Consider the following 24,740-nt stretch of genomic DNA (forward strand, 5'->3'; position numbering starts at 1 on the left):
CTGATGGAGAGCCAAGTCCATCTTTGCAGAATTTAATTAAAGTGGCTTTCGAACATGCTCCATCCCTGGTGCCTCAAAGCAAGCTTGGGTGACCCAACTAATATAAGCCTGGCTCCAAGAGTCTGGGAGGGTCTGCCCCGGTGGTGAATGGAGTGTTTAGCATGCTGATGTGAGGGGAGGAGTGAGCCTGGGCATGCTTGTGGATTGACCGTCTGGTTTGAGGGTCCTGAATGAGGCTGGGTTTTCCCCACACAATGCCGGCTCCACCCCCTGGGGTGCCTCTGATGTCCCTAGCCTGGCCAGTGAAAGGAATTCCCTATAACCAGTTCTAGCTGGTTCTCACACTGCCTGCACCCTGCTAGACAAAGGATTTCTCTGTATAAAAAGGGGCTGTGTCCCCTTACAAAATGTTCTTGTTTCTGACTTGAATCCTGCCAGGGGCGTGCTGCTGCTTGGGCTCAGGGGAAGGCTTGCCTCTCTGAGCCCTGCCCAGCCCCTGGACACCTGATGGACTTTCCCTAGGGACCTTTGCCTATGGTCCCCTCCTTGCAGACTCCTGGGAGCTTTTTCTTGCTTTTGCCAGGGCTTATTATAGCCTAAAGCGCCTGGAAGCGCTTTGTTTGCTGTTCTAGCGCTAGGAGCGCTGTGGATTGTCCTTTAGCACTTGGGAGCACTTTATGTGCGAGTGCCGATGCCCACCCGGCGCCTTTATTTAATTATTTTTTATTTGATGGGTGCCACCCCATTTATTTAATTACCTAACGGGTGCTCACCCCGTTTCTACGTTTATTTTGCGATTCAAGGGTGCCCACCCCTTGTGATGGCCCGTGAAGTGATCCCCGCCGCGATCGTGGCAAAACCAGAAGTCAGGCAGGCCCGGCCGGGAGGGGGGCGGGGCCTGCCAGGGGGCAGAAGTGGTGCCACGAGCGAGAGAGGAGGTCGGGAGCCCACCCCGCCTCCTAAAGGCCGAGGGACGTCTGGGGAAGCAAGGCCCGATGTACCGGTCTCCCGTGTTGAGGGGGAGACCGGAGAAGAGGATTGCGCCTACCGCTGTGGGGCTCCCGTGACCGAGGGAGAGCCCAGCGCGCCACCTGTGAAGAGACCCCGCCCTGAGGAGCGGGACCGGGCGGGGAGAGGTTCCCGTGCAGCCTGAGGAAAGCTGCACTCATGCGGGACCAGGCGAAGAGGAGCCTCCACAAAGACTGAGCCGGTGAGTTGGGCTCTGTGGTGTGGGGCGGCGACCCGGAGAGAATGTAGTGCCCAGGAGGCACAGAGTCAGGGCGGCCCCGGTTGGCAGCGGGTCGCCCCAACATTGTCCAGAGCCCCGAGAGGCTCCCTGGGGGCATGTTTGTTATGAGCCCACGAGGCTCAGGGGGCCATCACAGTGATCTCGAGCCCCAGAGGGGGGCTCCAACGGCCCGCAGTGTTTTTGCAGAGCCCACGAAGGGCCCCAGAGGTACATTCAGAGCCTCGAGGGCTCCATGGGGCATATTTGTTTTAGAGCCTGAGTGGCTCCAACGTTTGTCCATGTGTAGTGTAAGAGCCTGTGTGGCTCCAATGTTCTGCGCAGTGTTTTCAGAGCCTGTGTGGCTCCAACAGTTGGCGCAGTTCTGTTATAGGGTCAGTGAGGACCCTGTCGCAGTTTTTGATTCCCAGCTGCCCAGCAATTAGTGGGCAGCTGCACCGTTTAGGTATTGTGATTGTTCCCAGGTGCCCAGCAAGTAGAGGGCACCTGCAACGTTTAGGTTTTGCGCCGGTGGCGCACCCCAGACTGGCGCTGCATTGGCAGCGCGCCCCGACATTCTGGACACAGGGCTCTTTAGTCCCTTTATTAGATGGGGGCTGGTATCTGAATTTATTTAGGCGCACTGTGAATATCTATGTGATGGTAATTGCCTAATGTGAGTTTTGTGCAATGTGATGTGGTGCTAGGAAATGTAATGCATTTAAAATGATTACGCACCTTGATCTTACACCTCTGAATGTTTTTGGGCATCATGTGTTTTTGCGCTATTGAGTTATGTTCTGGCACCTCTGAATGTTTTTATGCATCATGTGTCTTCCTGGATTTTACACCTCTGAATGTGTTGGTTTATGCATCATGTGTTTTTCCTTCCTTACACCTCTGAATGTTTTAGGCATCATGTGTTTTCTCCAGTACCTCTGAATGTGTTTTTGATGCATCATGTGCCTTGTTATGACACCGCTGAATGTATGTTTTATGCATCATGTGTTTTCCTTCCCTACACCTCTGAATGTTGTGGTGCATCATGTGTAATGTGTTCTTGCTTATACCCCTAATTGTACTGTGATACTTAGGTGGTTGTTCTTTCTAGTACAGGTTGTCCTAGTGAGGTCCTGGTTCCCTGCGTGACATTCTCCTAAGGTGTTTAGGGTTGCGTAGGTGGTACTTACCCGTTACCAGTATTTACTGGTTGTGATTTATAACTGTTATTTTGTGCTATACTTATTCTAAGTTCTAGAAGTGCTATTTCTACTAAGTGCTGATTCTGACAGTGGCCCATGTGGCCCTGTCCTGGTGTAAATAATCCCTTGTGAATATTGCCTGTGCCAGTTGGCACAATGTAGATGTGTGATTTCTATCTGATGTGTTTTGACAATACAGAAGTTCTTTTTATTTAACCTTGTGTGGAGTTCCTTTTGTGGTGTGCCTAGGATGTTGTTGCTGTTGCGTGCTGGCGCAAATGCTTTACACATTGCCTCCGGGATAAGCCTGTCTGCTCATGCCAAGCTACCAAGGAGGTGAGCAGGGGTTATCTCGGCGTCTTGGCGTGTGACTTCCTTGCCCTGACTAGAATGGTGGTTTCTGCCTAGCTTTGGTGTCAGCCTTAGCCAACCAGAAATAGCCAGTTCTAACAGCACTCATTCTATGTGTCCAGAAAGGAGAAAAAAACTGATGGAACGGAATGAAGGGAAGGGCCTTATCCACAGTTTGAAGAGAACTGAAGACCACTATGGAACTGTGAGGCTGCAACCCAACAAACACCATAATGGAAGATGCTTAATACTGACCTGTGAAGCTGATGCTGGATTTGACCAAATGTTCACTACATCATGCGTCTCCTAGATGGAAGAAGTTCATTTCTTTCTAGTCTCACAAAAGAAAAGTATTGTAGATAACGCCTCCTTTCCTAATTGTATAACAAGAAGTTAGTAAAGCAGCAACAAAGTAATCCGTTTGCAGTGTGAACTACAAAGATCGTCAAAACTATTATTGTTAACTACAAAGCAAATTCTCAGAAGTGGCTCCCACACTTAATCGTAATGATCAGTTAACACAGACGGATGTTTGCACCATAATCCCACTCTAAGAGCAGTCACCATCAAGACTTAAGACATCAACACTACAAAGATTGTATTGGTTTTATTATTTTTTTCTTTTTGCTAAACAGTTTGACTACATTGAAATGTGAGACCAGAAAAGACAACAAAGAAGTAGAAAAAGAAAGTAAAAAAACAAAGACACCAACAATTTTGTCTCTACAGTTGTGGTTGTGACACTTCCCTGGTGTTTCAATTTTGAACTTCTGCAGCAGGGGCAAAGTGACAGAGTACAAATGCTTCGGTACTTACTGGCCAACTCTCGAGCAACAAAGGCTAACATAGCCAACAATACTGGTGCAACTTACTTTGTGGTGTCCACTGGCACACATCATGTTTCTGCATTTCTTTCCTTCGCAACAGGCCGCAGTCAGAGGCGAAAGTATTAAATGAAGCAGACGTTTTGAAAGGTACATTTGCCATCAAACCAATATAGTTATTATAACTACACAAGTACTGTTTAGATCACTGAAACGCCTGGAAACAAAACAGTCGTACACTGAAGAAACGGAGTATAACAGATTGTTGGGAAAAGAAATATAAATACCTCTGGGTTTGAAGAAAATAATTATTTTTAACATTTCTAATACAGAGGGCATCCCTTATTTGGTAAACATACTTTTAAAGAATGGTAGAAAAAATACTTTTGAGGAACCTAAACAGCACACAACAACCTAAAGAATGCCAGTGATGGTCCCTGCAGCTTTTAAATGAGCCATCCACAACCTCGAACATAAACAGGGCTTGCAACAAAACATCACTTCGTTTGTGTTTTGGCGGGTGTGCATCTTGGCAGGAAGTGGAGCGAAGAACAGAATGGTCAGCATCGCAGTCCGGTTTCCACTGCTGGTCTGAATATGAGGAGCAGCTTATTTTAATAGTTTATGTTTAGCTGAAAACCTGTAATATGAAAGTGCTCCAATCACCACATCAACCTTGCGCTAGGTGTCTTGAAACAAACTGTAATTATGAGGGTGTATCTCTAGCAGCAGCTATGTGAGATCTTTTCTGGAACAAAGGCTGATGGGGACTTTTTGCACTATACTGTTGGGTAACTTGGAACATTTAGTCCTCTACATTGGCTTCTCATCAATTGAAGCAAGAAGGATCTTACAGGAATGTGCTCCTGTGCAGCCATTTACATGGATCCACCTAGCCACATTTAAACTGAAGGCTGCAACAACTACAGCGTGCTTCTACAACAAACGTTATGACTCTGTGTTCTCAGTTCTTGCTCAAGCTCGCTGGAAATATTGGCACCATACATAATTATACAGATGGTTCATCTTGATAGTAGCCTTATGTTCAAGACATGATTAAAATTCACAAGTGGAATACTTCCAGCAATGCTGAGACTAACGACCAGAAGGAGATCAGATGCTCAGACTATACAAGAATAACAACTGCAATGTGGAATAAACACACAGGTCATTTGTTGGCAATGTTTCTGCAAGACTCACATAAGTGCTCCAAATAAACAGTGTGTTAATGGTAATGCTGATTTTGGGATCACTTAGTATCTTGATTATTGTACACCCCTTTCTTGGTGGCCTACTAAATTCCATTCACATGACTGCACGGTAAGCTTGGTTTGAACATTTCTTTTGCTTTCTATAACTAAATCAATTTCTATAACTAAATCAACAACATTTCGTTATATAAAAACTTTATATCATAATTCCTTTTATATTCACTTTCCTTATGGCAATTTGCAATAAAATTCCAACTGTACGTTTCATGTGACATGGTCTAGGTATGATATCCTAAAAATTGTAGACAACTAATCCAACTTATTTTGACATAATTGTGTTTTGTATACATTTGATATACATGTGATTGTCATGTCCCATATTTCAGGAGAATCTCCACATGCTATTGTTATAGGCCATGAGGAAGTGAGGTTTTGTATCACCTGTGGGGTTGTTTGTTTTTGCCACTTTGTCTAGCTGGCTTTTCTTTTTGGAAAAAGCTAATGAAGACATTTTTAACAAGTCAGATATGTTACATGTGTTCTACAAGATAAATATGTCAGTGGATGCCCACTGCTACAAATAGATAAAAAACGAGTAAATGCAGGCGGCACGCCCATTCCCAGATTTTCATTCTAAGGTGCTCTGCTATTTCGCCAGCTGTAATATTTGCTTTACCAAACACTGGAAATCCTCTCCATAATCCCATTCACTACTCTGATTTTTATACATTTTCAGAAGCCTAAGAAAATGTAACCACATTTTGCAAGTGGTACAGTGACGGATATAACTTTGAGGGATCAGGGATGAGGAAAGATCTACCCTTAGGCAGAAAATGTAGATCTGTAGCGGGTGAAATCTTTTAACTGCACAAAGCACTGTATAGCCAGTTTTACCTACCACCACAGGAAAGCACCCACAGCCTGCACAGCAGCCTCAAAGGTACATGCGGCAGACAAAATGGTCACTAGGCATATGATACACAATTTGAAGACTTTATAGGAAGGTTGGAAGCTCTTTTAAACCCCAGGAGATCCATGTGTTTATAAGTAGAAAGCAAGTTAAAATACAACAAGATAGCGGCAGGGTTTAAGCTAGTGTGTCACAGATATTTCTTTTAAAGTCCAACAAGTTATCGGTGCTTATGTTTAGCAATACAGAGAGCTTGCTTCCTGAGTTCATATAGTTTTGTACTAGCAGACAGCATAGGTAGGTATGCTTGGAAGCTCCGTAACTCCGACAACATATGAAATGATATTTTTCCTGCAATGAAAAGGGATCAAGTGACCTAAAATCCTGATGCATTTAACCTGCTAAACTAGTCATTAATTTTAGCTTATGTGGGCCCGCTGGTGCATCAGGAGGCGCTGCTTTAGGGAAAACTTTTTCCCACAATCAGTACATTTATATGGTTCTTCTCCCAGGTGACTTCTTTTATGAATCGCAAGTTCACTGCTCTGATTGTAGGTTAACCCACACTGCATACATGTATACAGTTTCCTGCTAGTGTGAATTTTCAGGTGATCGTTCCACTGTGAACTCCATCGAAAGCTTTTCCCACATTCTTTGCAGGTAAAAGGCTTTTCTCCGGTGTGGATACGCTCGTGTGCAATAAAGTGCGACCTCCACTGGAAGATTTTCCCACAACCACTGCAGATGAAAGGTGGTCCCTCGCCTGCAGACTTTGTTCCAGATGAGGGCACCTTCTTATATGGAGGCTCCGAGCTTACAAGCTCTCTGTGTGTCTCCATTTCTGTGTCGCGTTTCTGCTGTAGAGTAGGTGGGTTACTGACTACCCCTTCACACTTCATTGATAAGACTGGTAACATCTGTCTTTCTGTGAACTGCATACCATCACTGGTTTTGCTAAGAGACCCAGAAGTATCTGTAACATCGGATGTGGGCTTTGTAGTTTCCAGTTTCAATGGGCTTTTCACAAGATGATTTTCCTCCAATTTGTCATTCACTCTGTCACCTATTGGATACAGAAAAAAACACAGATTATAAGGAAGTCTGACGTGTGATATAAACTATCAGTATTTACTCCTTTAGGACGTTATTTGAAACTTCATCTACTTTACTAACCTCCTATGCCAACCTCAGCAATCCCCTGATTGACAGTTTCAAGCCTTCTGAAAACACAGAAGCTGTCTCATTAATGCAAACTGAAACAATGCTTGATCTTTAATTATAGTACGGAAATCTACTGCCACTTATTCCTACATCGACTCAAACATAGCAAGCACTTCGACGCACACCATCAGCCTTATATGATCTGGCTATTAAAGCCACGTCATTAACGACACACAGATTTGGACTAAAACTTTTTACTAGTCTTATTATATCCCGGGCATGGAAGGCAATTGAGGAGGGTTACATATTATCTACTACTGCAAATGTGAATAACACCTCCACTTTTACAGTATGTGTAATGACAGAAAGATAATGATTCAGGCCTAAAATATTTATCACTTTGTCTGACTAGCTCTTTGAATTAGTAAAACATACCTATTACAGGATGACACCAAGCCCCAACCAAATCCCATATGATGGGGCCAAAACACTGTCCTTTTAAAAGCCACAGGCTTTACTTTTGACCCTATGAGCATCGGTGATGGAGCTATCAACTCGCCACAATCAATCAACAGAAGCTAAAATACATTTGCTACTCACCAATATTGAAGATTACTATTGTATGAACACATTGTTCTTAACATAATTTAAGCCTGCATATCTTAGGATTCTCCATCCTCTAACTCAGTGGTTCTCAACCTTTTGACTTCTGTGGATCCCCACTTATAAGTCACTGATATCCAAGGACCCCCACCAATATTAGGATCCAGGGACCCCCACGGAGTCATTACTGGAATCCAGGGACTCTGGCCTAAGCAATTTTGATGATTTGAAACTCAAAACAATACCAAAAATTACAGAAACAAGCATTCACCAAGTACATTTTTAGTTCCAAATTTCAAATTCTTTCACATTACCTGAACGTTTATAAATGTTCAATTTTATTTTTTGTTCTTTGTTTATATGCACGTTATTAATTTGTTAATAATATTTTATTTCCTAAGCAGTAACACACTCCCTGAGTAGGTGTCGCAGACCTCCAGAAGTCGAGGGGTCCCGGGGACACAGGGCAGGAACCACTGTTCTAACTCTTTTGCAAGATCACTTTTGAATGCTTTATCTGTAAAGTAAGTCATGCAGTTTTTTCCCGACTTCGTGCTATCACAGAAACACGTTTTAACAAAGCCTTTTCAAACATCACTGACCTCCTTCCCATCAACTACTGCGTCCTGATTACAAATAGGAAAAAAAGGGACAATGCAGATCTCTATACAACTCGATCAGAGGATATGGAAGAGGAAATGCAAGACTACCTAGAGCATATAGCGCTACCCTCCCTCTCGAATGTGCAGAGAGAATTCTTAATGCTCCCAATAGAAAAAGACGAAATACTAGAAGCCCTGGCGGGCATGAAATCGAGCAGTGCACCGGGGCGGATGGTCTCACCGCCAACTTTTATAAAACATTCATAGACATTTTGCTGCCTCACTTAGCCACGCTCTTCGAGGATTTATGTGTAGAGGGCGTCATGCCGAGATCCATGAGGGAAGCGATACTGGTAGCGATCCCTAAACCGGGGAAAACGCAGGAGGAGTGCAGCTCATACCGCCCATTGTCGCTCTTAAACGTGGACACTAAAATATTTGCAAAGATTCTGGCCAATCGCCTAGCCCCCTTGTCTTCGATATTGGTGGCACCAGAACAGGCAAGATTTATACCCAATAGAAATCTCACATACAATATTCGCACAGTCTTTGGCACCATGCAGCATATGAGGCAAGATGTTAAAGCGGTGGCAGTATTCCTTGATATGGAAAAAGCATTTGACTCGGTGGAGTGGGCGTTCATGCGTAGGGTGCTGACAAGGATTGGATTGGGGTCGTTTTTTCTACAACTAATTGGCACACTATACCACAAACCCACAGCTAGAGTAAGCATAGGTAACTTAGTCACCGACCAGTTTGCCATCACTAGAGGCACAAGACAGGGTTGCCCGCTATCGCCAATACGCTCTGGTCGCGGAGCCCTTGGCATGCGCCCTTAGGGAGTATCATAGTTAGGAAGGCATTGGCTTCCCGACGTATAACATAGTTATATCCACCTACGCCGATGACACGATGCTGTATGTGCGTCAACCTGAACAGAATCTGATGCTTAGGGAAGTGGTGCATTTTGGGGCTCTATCGGGACTAAAAGTCAACTGGGCAAAGTCCATAGTTTTTCCGCTGACCACGGTCACAGAAGATTTCGAAATGGAATACCCGCTGCAATGGACTACTGAATCAGTCAGATACTTAGGTACTAGACTGCATACAGCTTCAGTGACTGTATTGCAGGAGAATTATGGCACAGCCATGGATAGACTGGAGAAGGACGTAGAGGCATAGTGCAAGCTCCCCCTGCCCTTATTGGGAAGAATATCAATCATGAAGATGGTGGTCTTGCCTAGGATGCTGTTCCTATTCACTAATATACCAATAGTACTATCACAAGCCTTTTTCCAAAGACTAACCCAATTGATGCTAAAGCTGGTGTGGGCCGGTAAGCAAGCAAGGGTAAAGTGGCGGGTCCTTATATTACCCTATAGTATGGGAGGCATAGGAGCGCCGGATCTTGAACTCTACTATCGGGTGGCGCAGTGTGCACACTTACATACATGGATCCACGGTGAGGCAGGTATACCATTCCTGCGCATGGAAAAGCTGTTCGCTGCCCCACACTCACTTCCGGCGACAATCTTCGAAGAGCCAGGCCGTAGAACCAGCCTCCTTGACTCAATGAACGCTAGCAAACATGCATGGCACTGCTTATTACAGCAACAGGCAGGTGCGTTACTATACACGCAAATTATGCCTATGGAGTGGGCACGCTGGCTGACTCCGTGCAGGGACAGAGGAGTCATCAGAGCACTGCAAGCGCTGAACATTAGGGTTGCGGGAGACCTCTTTCAAGATGGGGTAGCAAAAACCTGGGAACAAGTGGAGGAGGGGGGCAGAGGTGGCCAAACAACTACACCGATTCCAGTTCTACCGGGTGCGGCGGGCAATGCTAGAGCAGTTCGGAGAGGATATGCAGGAACCTCCAGCAATCCCTGAACTAACATATGTCATTAAATCCAACTCCCCCAGTAAGATAGTAACCAACATCTACAGAATAGCGATGACGCACAGAGCACAAGAATACACGTCAGCCCGGCTGGCCTGGCAAAGGAACTTACAAACAACAATAGATGACAAGATGTGGCAGTACTGCTGCTCGAACAGAAGGCGTATCTCGCTTCATGGCAAGCATAGGCTTATTCATTTTAACTTTCTTAACAGAGTCTACTACACGCCAGAGCGGCTCTGTAGGTATGGACTTAGGGAAGAGGCGAAGTGTGAGCGCACAGACTGCGGACTTCATACACCTATCTTGGTACTGCCCAGGTATCCTTGCATACTGGGAAGATGTATTTAGGGAATTAGGAAGGATAGTGGAGGTGGAATTGGCTCCGGATCCCGCAATAGCTTTATTTGGATACTCCAAAACACTGCCCAAGGCAATACGCAGACTTGTAGATATGGGACAGCTACTAGCAAGGGTAGTGGCGCTGCGTTGGATGCAGGGCCCGGTACCAACAGTGAAAATGTGGTCACATGATAGGCTGGACTGCTGTACACAGACGGACAATTATAGTGAACTGCTCCCACCACGTAGCAGACCTATGAATTTTTGGGGATTATTTAGGACATATAAGCAGGGGGACGCTAGGGAGGCGAGTGAAGTCACGGAGGCGCACACAGGGGAGGCAGGTACGAGTCCTGGTGAAATGGCAGAGGGCTAGGTCGATGGACGTTGTGACAGGACACCATACAATAGGAACAGGGAACATCAGCCCCAGGAAGCGCACACGATGGAAGTGGGAAATCATAGTCACCTGGTCTGGACTGTATTGTAAATGGTGGAAGTCGCTGCCTGCCCAAGTTGGGTAGTTGGCTTAACAGCTGTGTAACCAAGAGATTCATGGGACGGTGCTTTTTTAAAGGAAGGATTGCGAAAGTGTGTCACATGGCGAATGAGTACTGAAGGGTTGTTATGTACTGAACCTGTATAAATAAAATAATAATAAAAATAAAATAGAAAAACAAATAGGAGAAAGGGAAAGTATGTGTAGTGGTCCCAATTCAACACTCTCCAATCACTTACTAAGAAGTGCAAGACACAAACTATGACCCCCTTGACTTCCTATTACATAAATGTACCACCTGTGCATATCCTCTCTCAAAAATGGAAACTTGCTAATTTACAAGATGACCTCTTCAACCTGACCAACAGCACTCAATCCCTTTCTTAAAAGGGCCATCGTCATTGATAACTTGAACATCTGGACTGATGGACTCGCTAACTCATGCCACTAAGTAATCATCAATGATAATGGACTACCTTGGCTAGACTCAATCGATTGAGAAAGCAGTGCACTAACTTGGTCAAAGCCTCAACCTTCTGTTCTTGATGATCTCTGTAAACCAGATGCAAGCACCTCCACGAAATGTATATTTATCAACTCAGGATCTAGGAACGTAAATGATCACTACACCACAGCACTCAATCAGTTAGCCATTCTCAAGGCACAGGTAAGAATGGAGACATTTGTTAAGCTGCTGATCACCACCATATGAAACTAAGGAGCACAACCTTTATACAAGACGGTAGGTAGAAACTTAATCTTCAGTGGTCTGCACCCTTTGTCATATACATTTTAGAGGCTGAAAGTCTGCCCAGCCTAAGAAACATACTCTATATAAGAATGTTTAACTCAGCGACTCCTTCAAAAGAACAGTTCATATTTTACAAAGACCTGTACCCTACGCCCATACCTGGGTAGTGAAACTCCTGTTTCTTCTCCTAATGCCCTTTGCAGTCCTAAAACTACCATTTTATTGCACTTCCCCACATATCTTCTGGCCCACACACCCCAACAGATCATGAATGAAACATCTCAGTCCATAACTTCACCTTGGGCAATGAAACAAATATCATCTCGATTCTATCCTCCTAAAATAAGCATCACCGTCCACTAACATCTGTAATGTAAAGAGTCATTACCGTACGCCTTTGTTCTTTTGCCCTGATTAGTATATCTCATGAACACCTTGCTATTCTTTGGAAGATGTCTCTCACAAGCTCCAAAATTCTGTCATTACGCTGAACAAACAGAATAACCTTCAGAAAACCATTCTAACTACCGCCCAATCTAGAAACAGTGGTGACCAAACAACTGCCCAACCACAGCAACTGAAAACTAGAGACCTTTTATTGATCTTCAGTTAGTGTGGCGTTCCTTATTGGGGAAGACAAACAGCGCTACTAATCCTCAGTAAAGAAAAGCTTGTGACCCGGGATGAGCAACTGGTCTTCTGAATCTCTCAGGGGCCTCTGACATTGTCAACCACAAAGTGCTGCTGAAAACCGTATTAACATATGTGGGTGTCAATGCTACCATGCCGACTAACTCAAATGCAAACAGAAGAATTGATGGACTGAATGCAGAACAATGTCATACATTCACCCAGTACAGAGATCTGGGCCTAAATCTATCGTCGTTTTGCTCCCCATGCCATTCCAGTTTAGACCCAGCCATATGCAAATCCGTCTTGACCCTGCGCCCAATGGGAACAGTCCAGCCTGGACTGCTAGGCCAGGTCCTCCCTTGACTGGAAACAAGCATCCTAGGACCGGTTTCGGGCTTTCAGCCCTCTTCAGCCAGGATAGCTTGATTCCAGTGGCATGGAGAGCACGGGACGCACGTCTGAGCATACCCGGCCCGACCCGAGGCCATGACTGAACTGGGGTGGCTTTGTGAGCAAAATAACAATGGATTAAACCCAGATCTGCGACTGGGGGTGAATGTTTTGCCATTGTGCAACATTCCGTCCATCATCTTGTGTGTTTTGCTGTTCACCCTATGTGTGAACGATATGCCCAGACGTGGGTCCCGTGCTCACTATGCCACTGGAGTCAAGCTATCCTGGCTGATGAAGGCTGATAGCCAGAAACCGGTCCTAGGATGCTTGATTCCGGTCCAGGGAAGACATGGCTTGGCAGTTCAGTCTGCAATGTTCCCATGAGGGACAGGGCCAAGACTGATTTGCATATGGCCATGTCTGAACTGCGGTGGCTTGGTGAGCAAAATAAGGATGGATTAAACCCAGATCTGTGTCGGGGGTGAATGTGTATTTCATCGTAGCGCTGCTTTGCTTAACTGCTCGAACTGTGCAATTTCATTTCTTTTCACGTGTTGTTTATATCATAGCGCTGTTCTGCTTGACTGCTCTAACTGTGCAATTTAAGCTTTCCACATTTCGCCAGCTGTGTAGCACATTTCCGCTCTGCTTCGTTAATTAAATAATTAATTCCCCACTGCTGTTTTTGCCCTGTTAGCGCGTTTGACTCCAGCGCTCCGCTCTGCCCCCCCTCCGCCTCCATTTTGTTTGTTGTTGTCCTCGTGTGCCCGCCCCGCCTCCCAGCTGAGACGCCCTCGCCCCTCCCCCTTCCCACCATCCATATATGACAGCAGCCCAAGCGCGCAGCGTTCACGCGCAGCCACCGCGCCTAATCCGCGCCGAAGGTGCGCCAAAGGTAAGCCCGTCTACGCCCGTCCGCGCCTGGACCGCGCCCAGCGCCAGACCCCCTGCCCCTCGCGCTACCCAGCCCCCCCGCATTACCTACGATGCCGCCGCCCTCCTAGCCCTCAACCCCGGTCGCGCCCCCAACTGCGTTCAAGCCGCTCCTGGACGCACCCATGGACCTTTCTCATGCTACTCCTGCAAATTCATCGGCACCGACAACATCTCCGCTACAACCACACATCAGACTCCCGACCCCAACCACTTACAATGCATCCTTCTCAACACCCGATCGGTCCACAGGCACGCCATTGACCTATGGAATCTACTAGACACCATTTCTCCAGACATCGCCTTCCTTACGGAAACATGGATGAACGCTTCCTCCGCACCAGACATCACCATTGCCATCCCTGAAGACTATAAGATCACTCGCAAAGACCGCACCAGCCACACAGGAGGAGGAATCGCTATCGTCCATAAGAAATCCATCCGCATCTCAACCAGCTCTGACGCCAACCTCGCCAACTCCGAACACCTTCACTTCCAGATCCACATCGACCTCAAAACCACACTCCGAGGCACTCTCCTCTACAGACCACCAGGACCCCGCGCAAAATTCAGTGAAGACATCACGGACTTCATCACTCCACACGCGCTCCCCTCCAAAGAATACATCCTTCTGGGAGACCTCAACTTTCACCTTGAAAATATCAACGACCGCAACACCGCCACCCTCGTAGACAACCTCGCCAACCTCGGACTCAAACAACTAGTCACTTCCCCCACCCACATCGCAGGTCACACACTCGACCCCATCTTCACATCCAGCAATCATATCTCCTTCGGCCACACCACGAACCTCCTCTGGACTGACCACAGTTGCGTTCACTTCTCCTACAACAAACCAAAACCCAACATCCACCTCCAACCTACCCTGCAAAGAAACTGGAACAAAATCACCACAGACCAAATCTCCGCATCGCTCCTTCAAAACTCCCCAGCCCCCTCTTCTAACGCCAACGAAGCCGCCGCTAACCTCACCCTTTGGTTATCCAACACCGCCGACACCTTAGCACCACTGAAAAAACGGCAAAGCAAACCTGGCAGCAAGAAGGCCTCATGGTTCAACGATGATCTCAAGAAGTCCAAGAAACTCTGCCGCTCCCTTGAAAAGGCCTGGAAAAAAGACCCAACCACCAGCACCAAGGCCGCCTTCAAAAACGCCACCCGTACTCACCACCAACTGATCCGAAAAGCCAAGAAAACAGCATTCAAGGATCGACTTGACAACAACGCCCACAACAGCAAGGAACTTTTCAACATCGTCAAGGAATTTTCCAATCCCCCGGCCAACTCCAACGACATCACCCCCTCTCAAACCCTCTGCGACTCCCTAGCATCTTTTTTCCACAGCAAAATTGCAGACATCCACAACAGCTTCGACAACCAACCCGGGAATCAACCCCCCCTACCATTTGCTGACCATCTTCCCCCCGTGAACGTTCTCAACGACTGGAACCCAATCTCCGCTGAGGACACCATCCGCCTGATGAATTCAATCCACTCAGGATCCCCCACAGACCCATGCCCTCACCACATCTTCAACAAAGCAGACTCCGTCATAGCACCGCACCTCAGAGACGTCATCAACTGCTCCTTCAACTCCGCCACCTTCCCGGAAAACTGGAAACACGCTGAACTCACCGCCCTTCTGAAAAAACCAACAGCGGACCCCTCCGAACTCAAAAATTACCGCCCCATCTCGCTTCTCCCATTCCCGGCCAAAGTCATCGAGAAAGCTGTCAACAACCAGCTCGCCACCTTCCTCGAAGCCAACAAATCCCTCGACCCCTCACAATCTGGCTTCCGAGCAAAACACAGCACTGAGACTGCCCTCATCGCAGCAACAGACGACATTCGAACGCTACTAGACAATGGAGACACAGTCGCCCTCATCCTCCTCGACCTCTCCGCAGCCTTTGACACAGTCTGCCACAGCACCCTCCTACAACGCCTCTATAACATCGGAATCCAAGGAAAAGCACTTGAATGGATCACCTCGTTCCTCACCGGAAGAACCCAGAGAGTCCGCCTTCCTCCATTCAAGTCCGAGGCCTCCGAAGTCATCTGCGGCGTACCACAAGGATCCTCACTCAGTCCCACCCTCTTCAACGTATACATGAGCCCCCTCGCGGCCATCGCACGCCAACACAACCTCAACATCATCTCTTACGCGGACGACACTCAACTGATCCTCTCTCTCACCAATGACCCCAGCACCGCCAAAACTAACCTACACGAAGGAATGAAAGAAGTTGCCGAATGGATGAAACAAAGCCGTCTGAAACTGAACTCAGACAAAACAGAAGTCCTCATCTTAGGTACATCCCCCTCTGCATGGGACGACTCCTGGTGGCCGGAAGCCCTCGGAAAAGCACCCATCCCGACAGACCACACACGGAACCTAGGCGTCATCCTGGACTCTTCACTCTCAATGAACAGACAAGTCAGCGCCGTTTCCTCTTCCTGCTTCAACATTCTTTGCATGCTCAGAAAAACATTTCGCTGGATCCCCTCCGATACAAGGAAAACAGTCACCCACGCTCTAGTCACGAGCCGACTGGACTACGGAAGCACTACCGCAAAACTCCAGAAGAAACTCCAACGAATCCAAAACGCCTCAGCCAGGCTCATATTAGACCTCCCACGCAACGAACACATCACTGGTCACCTTAAAGACCTCCACTGGCTACCCGTCAATAAGAGGATCACTTTCCGACTGCTCACCCACGCACACAAATCACTCTACAACATCGGACCAGACTGCCTCAACTCACGACTATCCTTCTACACCCCCTCCCGCCAACTACGTTCTTCCAACCAAGCCCTCGCCATTGTACCTCGCATCAACAAGACCACCATGGGAGGCAGATCCTTTTCATACCTGGCTGCTAAAACATGGAACTCACTCCCCGCTTACCTCCGCCTTACCCAGAACCACCTAGAGTTCAGAAAACAACTTAAAACGTGGATATTTGACAAGTAATCATCCTCCCCTTCCTAAGCGCCTTGAAACCCTCTGGGTATGTAGTGCGCTATACAAATCCTATGACTTGACTTGACTTGTGTTGCCATTGTGCAACATTTCATCCATCATCTAGTGTGTTTTGCTGTTCACCCGATGTGGGAAGGGTATGCCCAGACGTGGGTACTGTGCTCACTACGCCACTGGAGTCAAGCTATCCTGGCTGATGAAGGCTGATAGCCAGAAACTGATAGCCAGAAACCGGTCCTAGGATGCTTGATTCCAGTCCAGGGAAGACATGGCTTGGCAGTTCGGTCTGGACTGTTCCCATGAGGCACAGGGTCAAGACTGATTTGCATATGGCTGGGTTCAAACTGGAGATTGAAGTCTGATGGAGCACCCAAAGGCTGCAGCAGTCAGGGAATGTCTCTATCGAGATATAAGCAGCACAGGCTCAAAGTGGGAGAGCAAATTGGGCTGTGCTTTGTTATCTGGTTTCGAAGTCGTGGGATCCATTGGCAGGTCCAGAGGGTCCAATTGACACTGAGGGAGTGCCCGCTGGCAAGAGTCACATATGGAGGACCTTGCAGTTCCTTGGGGCTTGGAGGAGAACCAAAGGAATCTTTCAACACCCATTTTGACGTCCTCGCGCCTTCCCTGGAGGTTGAGAGTGGCTGGAAGGGGCTAAGTGTACTTATAATGATTCTTCTTTGACTTACCTGAACACTTTGAGTGTGACGGAGGTTGGCCATAGAAATGATTTGGGGCGTGGAACCAGTTCAGGGGCCTTACCTTCAACCTTTACTGATCATAGCAAGGAGCCTTCTGGTGCTTGGCAACAGAGTTTGGCTTTGCGCTCCTGTATGACCTTCGGATTCAGCAAAGCATAGTCAGTGCAGGTCTTGGAGCTGTGTTCTGATCCCAGGCACCAGAGACAAATCTGATGAGGATCTGTCACAGACATTTTGCTTTCAACAGTCCTTACAAGGTTTAAACCCTGCAGCTTTTAGGGGTTGACATTTACCCCGGCACCCTGGATTTTGAAGACATTATTTTGAAAAAAAAGTCTCAAAGAGACCAAGGAGTAGCTCTGGATCTGCATCTAGTGACACAGAAAGAAAGGAACTGACATCAGTGCGTATTGGGCGCGCTTATATGCGCCAGTCACTTCCAGAGCAGAAATACATCAACACACAGCCACACAGAATCACCTACTGGTGTACAGGGGTACTGCTAAAGATTTTCTGGATCCTATCTGAATCCAGGGGAAGAGTCAAAAGGTGAGGAATCTGCAGTTAGAAGTCTCTATCAGAACTGGCATATGCTATATAAATCAATTTCCATAAAACACTTTTTGATAAAGATGTTAATAATAAAACAAAAAAAGACGGAAATGCCCCCAGTAATATTAGCTACATAACCATAACACCCTTAATGAACTGTGCATGACCTCTAACACGACGCTGACATTGACCGTAGCACTGCTACCATCAATGTCAATGTCTTGGCACCACAAACAGCCCACAAATGAATGAATGAATGAATGAATGAATCTGCTACCAGAAAGCCTCCCAGCGCTAGACGCAGAGTCATCACAGTACTACAGCCAAGCATCAGGGAAACAGAAACTTTTCAGGAGTTTGCAAAAAGACAGATAGTTGTCCTCAAGACGGATATAGTTAGGTAGCTGGTTCCAACATTTTGCCGCAGTGTATGAAAGCAGGCGTCCACCACTCAGAGATCTATTTATCCTGGGAACAACTGCCAGAAGTTTATTCCCCAAATGCAGAGATCTTTTGGGGTGATAGGGAGAGATGATAGATCGAAGGATCGGTGGAGCCTTAGCCGAAAGAGTCTTATGGACAATGCACAGCACCTTAAACTGAATTCTTGCCGCAACCGGAAGTCAATAGAGAGAGGCGATATGCGGTCTTGCAGTTTCCCGATTATGTGCCTGCATGAGGAGACGTGCTGCACAGTTTTGTACAGATTGTAGTTTTTTGATAGTTGAGCACGGAGAACCTAAATTAAGCACATTGGCGTAGTCAAGTCGAGAAAGAATCAGAGCTTGAACCAACAGTCTCCTTGCATTGAAAGGCAGCAGGGGGAGAATTTTTCTAATCATCTTCAGGATCCCATAGCAAGTACCTGCCATCCTCCGTGCTTGCTCCTTGAAGTTTAGGTTATGGGCCAGCCAAACACCAAGGCTTTTAATCTAATCTTTGGGGAGGCATAACACCTAAACATCTGGGCCAGAGTGAGCTGGCATCCAGGGTGGAGGTTTTACCCAAGAACATCAACTCAGATTTAGCCGCATTGAGTTTTAAAAATGAGCCGTCCATCCACGCGGAGACCCTTTCCAAACAGTTGGCCAGATTAGCCTCCACATTGTTGAGAGACACAATCAACTGGGTGTCATCAGCATAGGTGACAATTTGAATGCCAAAGGGCTTGACCACCTCGGCCAGGGGGCTCATATAAACATTAAAAAGCGTGGGGCTCAGGGAAGAACCCTGAGGCACCCCGCATCTCAGAGGCATACTTTCGGAAATAAAGTTATCCTCCAATACTTGGAATGATCTGTCATCCAAAAAGGACTCTAGCCACTTAAGTGCAGTTCCAGTCACTCCTACCTCTCTGAGTCTCGAGATCAGTAGTTGGTGATTAACCGTGTCGAAGGCCGTGCTAAGGTCAAGCAGGACAATTGCCACGGAAACGCAGACAACCAGAATTTTTCTGGCTTCTTCAACTACAGCCAGCAGGGCAGTTTCCGTGCCTTGTTGGGGTCTAAAACCGGTTTGTGAAGGGTGAAAACGTTAATCCTCCTCAACGAACGCGGAGCGAACGAAGTTAACATACTTTTCACCAACTTTTGAGATCCCTGGCAGGAGCGAGATCGGCCGGTAATTCGCAAATACTTCTGGGTCCAAACTCGTTTTTTAAGAAGTGCTTTGACCTTGGCCGGTTTCCAAAGAGAGGGAACGAATCCAGAGAAAAGTGAGATGTTAATTAGGTCCATAATGGTTGTAGCAACCATATCGGAAACCTGACTCAGAATAGTGGGGGTGGCCTCATCACTAGGGGAGCCAGATTTCAGTTGATTTAGATAGTTTTTTAGGGATTTCATATCCATGGGCGGGATCGTCTCAAGGAGATCGGGCATTCGTCGTTGATCCTACAAAAGAGGGTGTTTAAAAATGCTGGAATAGGAGGGAAAGTCGAATTAATATCTTCAATTTAAAAAAAAGTAATTTGCCAGATTGTTACAACATGCTAAAATGTCATCAGATGACAGGGGAGGAGAGGGGGGTGGGGGTTAGGGAGAGATTTTGCAATCTAGAATATTTTGCAGGGGGAGTTGGAGGCTGAGATAATCCCTTTTTCGTATTACAGGGATTGAGCACTTCGAATTTCTGCCTTGTAAGCTTTAGTAGCCTCTCTATATTTGGTTATAACGGTAGAGAAGCCTTTCCTCCAGCTTTTCTCCAAGCGTTTGCATTTTTGCTTCAACTCTCTGAGCTTGGGCGAGTACCAGGCTATTCTGTTCGGACCTTTCTTATTGGTCGTCCATTTTTTGGGGACCAGCAGATCGAAAGAAGAGTCAAGCCAGTTAGTAAACTTGCTGTTAGCGGTTTCAGGGTCGTCCTCAAACATGGGTCTGGTATTATCGAGAATTAGTGCCCAGGACTCAGTGGGGTGTTTAGACCAATTCCGGCTCCATTTTTTAACTGTTTCCAGTGGCTGACTACTAACTAGAGGGGTCCATGAGAAGGAGATCATGTAATCTGACCAGGGTATGGGGATGGGCTTTTCAACAACAAGGTAATCAATGTTGGAGAAAACCGGGTCAAGAAGATGGCCTTTTTGGTGGGTGGAGCCAGTCACTTTCAAATTGAGTAACAGAACACCCAGACTATTGGTTACTTCCTCTGCAGCAGGTGAGGATGTATCGTCAAAATGGATGTTTAAATCACCTAATACAGAGAAATTGGAAAGGGAACTGACTGACTTGGCCATTACCTCTTGTAGGTCTCTACTGAAATGGCCAATAGCTCCTGGAGGCCAATATATTAGGACCCCAGAGAACGTACAGGTATGAGAGAAACCAAGTGCAAAAGAAAGACTTTCACAGTCAGGAATCAAACTTGCTGGAATGCGACAATTGATTTTGTCTTTGTAAATAATATCCAGGGCCCCATCTCGACTTAAATCCGGATCATGCCTCTAAATCAGATATCCAGGGGGAAGTGCTTGAACCAGCACCGGATCTGAAATGTTGGTAAGCCATGTTTCAGTAAGGAACAGAGCATCTGGATCTTGTTCATCCAACAGTAACCGGAGTTCAATTGCGTCCTTAGGAATCGAACAACAGTTCAATAAGCACATTTTAAAAACTGTTTGAGAAGATGGGGTCTTAACAACTGAGGCCGTGGCCAGGGAACCAAATTCAAAAGAACAGTGAGGGCATTTATTCCTAGTGTTTGTCGGCGCGATTGTATGACCGCATTTATGTGGCACAATCACTCTAAGGCCATACAGCTGATCTGCGGTTTAAGAGGACTTACCTCTTGGCGGAGAACCAGGGGTTCTGGCCCCTGGGCCAGATTGGGCGCAGACGGGCTTGCCTTAGGCATGCCAGCGGCTCATCCGCCCCTTATGAACTGTGGTGAACGCGGAAGTCGACGCAGCTAGACCACTAACCTGGGTTCACAGTGCCCGCTCTTAAAGATCCCCTCCAGAAGCATTGAACACAGCTCCTTCAGTTATCAGGTAAAAATACATGTTTTAAATATTGTGCAAAGTAGGCAAAATTTTAAAAGAATAAGGCGGTCTCTACAAAATTAGAAACTCTTTGATGCCATGAACTGAACCGCTTATGTTCAGTTAATGAGCTCTGCTTCGCTGCGCAGCGACAAAGAAAATCTTATGCGATATGACTTATGTGCTACCACATATCACTTGATGGTGATGGAAGTTCTAGTGATGTTTTAATGAAAGGTATATGGAGTTGCAAAGCCATAGTGCTAGTTAACAGATGTCCTTGCAAAGATTATGTAGAAAAGACAGGCTGCTGTACGACTAACAGTTTATCAATGTCATGGCAGTTATTACATGAAGGAGAAAGGATGCAACTCTAGATGTTATGGTTCCATCACTGAACATAACTAAGAAATGTCATTTTTTTTGTTTCCATCATAATAACCATAATGGAAATATTTGTATGTCTATAAGTTTATGTTCTTAGTAGCCAACCATAACATTGTAAAGCATACATCATTAGACAGTGTTAATAGTGAGATGATAACCATGCAGCCAGTGACCAGTACCCCTGCCTTCAGGTCCCAACTTTTGCCAAGCCAGGTGGGCACTAGCATAGAGTGCTTGCTTTTGTCATGTCCTGTGCACAGTGCCTTTTTCCTTGATACTTCTTGGGCATCTTCTGCAGCCATGCTCAGGGGGCCCTAGACACTAAGGGGTACTTAGTCACACCTTGTACCCAGTACCAATGCCTACAGTGCAGACTCTGCATGCAATATCTGCATTCTCACTTACCAGAGATACCCTGAAAACTTGAAATAGATGCTATTTACCACACCTGATAAATAACACTCCCACATGAAATCGTTGATTAGTAGGTGAAATAAACATCACCCCAAACACCGTTCCAACATAATGAGGTTATTAGCCATGATAATTGCTTGCAATGCTTACAAGATATCGGAATCATTACCTGTTAATGGTATTGCATCCAAATGTTTCTTCGTCGCCATCCGATCCTCACGGTGTAAAGTAACTAATGTTCCCGAGGAAGCCTGCAAGAATTTAAAAAAACACATTAACAATTCTAATTCAAACCCTATAGAACAAGTTATGAACGTTGGTGAAACTGATATTACCGAGATATCAAACAAAACAGAAGGGAGGGCAGGTTGGGGCAAATATGGTGTTCAAAATAATAGCAATCTCACAGCAGATAACTTGTGGTGGTGGGCTATCACCACAGAATTCTTCACCTGGGGCTGATCTTGTGACTAGTGGCTAAATGCAACACTGTAGAGTTGGTGATGCATACTGCGTTCACGTCCTATTCCAAAAGACCATTGTCAAGAGAGGCCACAGAAAAACATTGTACAGCTAGAATAATAGATGTAAAGTGACATTGCAAATACCAGGTGGGGAATAATAAATTTGTGAATAACTGAGCCCACTGGAAGAATATCATGGAGACATATAAATAAGATTTCAGGTAATATTTCATAATGGGTTTCATTGGGTGCATATTGTGCAGCATGTTACTCAACTAAAAATCTACCAGATCTTCAGTCACACATATGTAAAGTTCACTATCACTGGAGAAGAACCAACGTAGATTCCTAGTGAGAAGAAATGTGGACATGCCTCGGAAGCTCAAGCCAGTCTTGAGGCCTACCACTACCACATCAGAGTCTCTTCTTTACATCTGCTCTATACTCTCCAATCAATGTCTAAGACGTACATTGGTGTGTATTCTAGAACTATTTGCTGCCAGAATATAGCTCATTTAGGCTAAGCTCTGATTGCTTGTCGATTCCTCAAAAGAAGAAGAATTATGATCCACTTTAGTGGGAGCACCTAGAGCTGGCCTTGTCTGGGAATTTCAGATTAGGTTCATGAGAGCCTTTGTTCCCATGCATGCCATTGAAAACAGTTTTTGGGGAAGGTTTCCTGAAGAAGGGTTTTTTTTCGTTGGTGAAAACTGAGGCTTAGTTAATATGAGACTCTTCAAAGAGACTTTTTTCTTGGAAATCTAACCGATTTATGGAAATTTCCTTCCTCCAAATGCAGTCATTATATTCAAATGCTTAGGGAGGCTGCATAAGTATGACTCTTGGGCTGTATCCAGTGCAATTCTGAGTCTAAAGCTAGGATCTGCTCTGTGGTGTCGGCCACATGCCTCAGGTGCTCACCTAGTGTAACTGCGGTTAGTTGACTGCTAGACCAATTTAATACCAACCACACCTTTTTGCTGGGGGCTCTCATCAGTCGGCTACCCACTGTGAAGCAATCCTCCGCATTCCTGTCTCAGTATATCAAAACAAAATTGTGGTTGGGTGCAAGTGCTCCCCTGCAAGGCACAACCTGAGCTGGATCGCGGGTTGTGTAGTCCCCCCTCCAGAGGCAAGTATTGTTATTACTCATTTCTCTACCATTTGTCGGGCCTAGCCCTAGCTAAAGTCACGAAGGCCACAAAGTAAACAACAGCAGGGTCCCTCTCTTGTAGGGACGATTAAACAGTCTACAACATACGCTAGTAAATAGAACCTGTCAAGGATGGTTTATTGACTGAAGCACTGTATGCAATTACTAAGGGGCATTTTATTGTTATTTTGCTCCTAAAGATCCATTCATAAAGCTGCTGTTCTAATTGCTTGTACACTTGGAACGGGAATCTTAATGATAACTTTATAGATAGGTTATGTCTTACCATTGATAATCTGGAAAATTCAAATATAGTAAATATAGATTCCATCTCCAATCTGAGGGCTTCATTAGATGACCTATTTCCTACCACCACAGCTCCAATAACTTGATGAATGAAAGAATATTGTATAATAAAGTGTGTAAAAGAAAAGCCACCTTGTAGAAAGAGAACTAAAAAAAAGGACAATGGACCAAGATAATGGCATTCTTTTGGAGTATCTTTAATAAAAGCACTTTACGTGACTTCTGGCCTATTGCTGCTAGATCTCTGGATAAAGGTCAGGGGTGGGCGATAAACTCTGCTGGGTTTTTTCTTGCGAGCGAGAAAATCGAGCGCTAGACCGCATCCCGGCAAGATTTCTCAACGCAGACGGTCGTGACAGGTCATTACCGCTCGCATTGAGAAAGCTGCCACTTGCGATGAGTAAGCTGCTACCTGAGTAGAAGATCTACTCAAATGGCAGAAAGAAGCAGCGCCCTCTGGCGCTGTTCACACTGTTTTAAAGGCGTTGGACAAGCTCCCGGCGCTTAAAATAAGTGCGAGCAGCGTGACGTGCTGAATTTCATAGCTTGTGGAACTCCACTAAATCTCGCTGAGTTTTTGAGAAACTCCGTGGAATTACACGGAGTGAAATGCCGCTGCTACCATCCGCCCCTGTTAAAGAAATTTTTAAAAATCCTATGCCCACACATGAAAACACCTGGTATTTATATTTTTAACACTTTGTATTGAAAAATAGGTATTGTTTCCAATCACACTAA

At 45.9% G+C, this 24,740-nt stretch overlaps 1 protein-coding gene across 2 annotated transcripts in view; it reads right to left on the minus strand.

The window, feature by feature from the left end:
- Nucleotides 1-3,370: 3,370 nt before the first annotated feature.
- Nucleotides 3,371-24,740, minus strand: part of LOC147693450 (uncharacterized) — a 326,887-nt gene continuing 305,517 nt past the window's right edge. For both annotated transcript variants that reach the window (XM_086933731.1, XM_086933730.1), the window contains exons 16-17: nt 22,249-22,330; nt 3,371-6,786 (exon numbers count right to left, since the gene is read on the minus strand). In XM_086933731.1, the coding sequence (XP_086789857.1) occupies nt 6,143-6,786; nt 22,249-22,330 (726 nt within the window). In that variant the 3' untranslated portion in view covers nt 3,371-6,142. The remainder of the gene's footprint in view (nt 6,787-22,248; nt 22,331-24,740) is intronic.

Source organism: Lissotriton vulgaris, chromosome 8 (genome assembly GCF_964263255.1).
Source record: "Lissotriton vulgaris chromosome 8, aLisVul1.2, whole genome shotgun sequence".
NCBI classification, from domain to species: Eukaryota; Metazoa; Chordata; class Amphibia; order Caudata; family Salamandridae; genus Lissotriton; species Lissotriton vulgaris.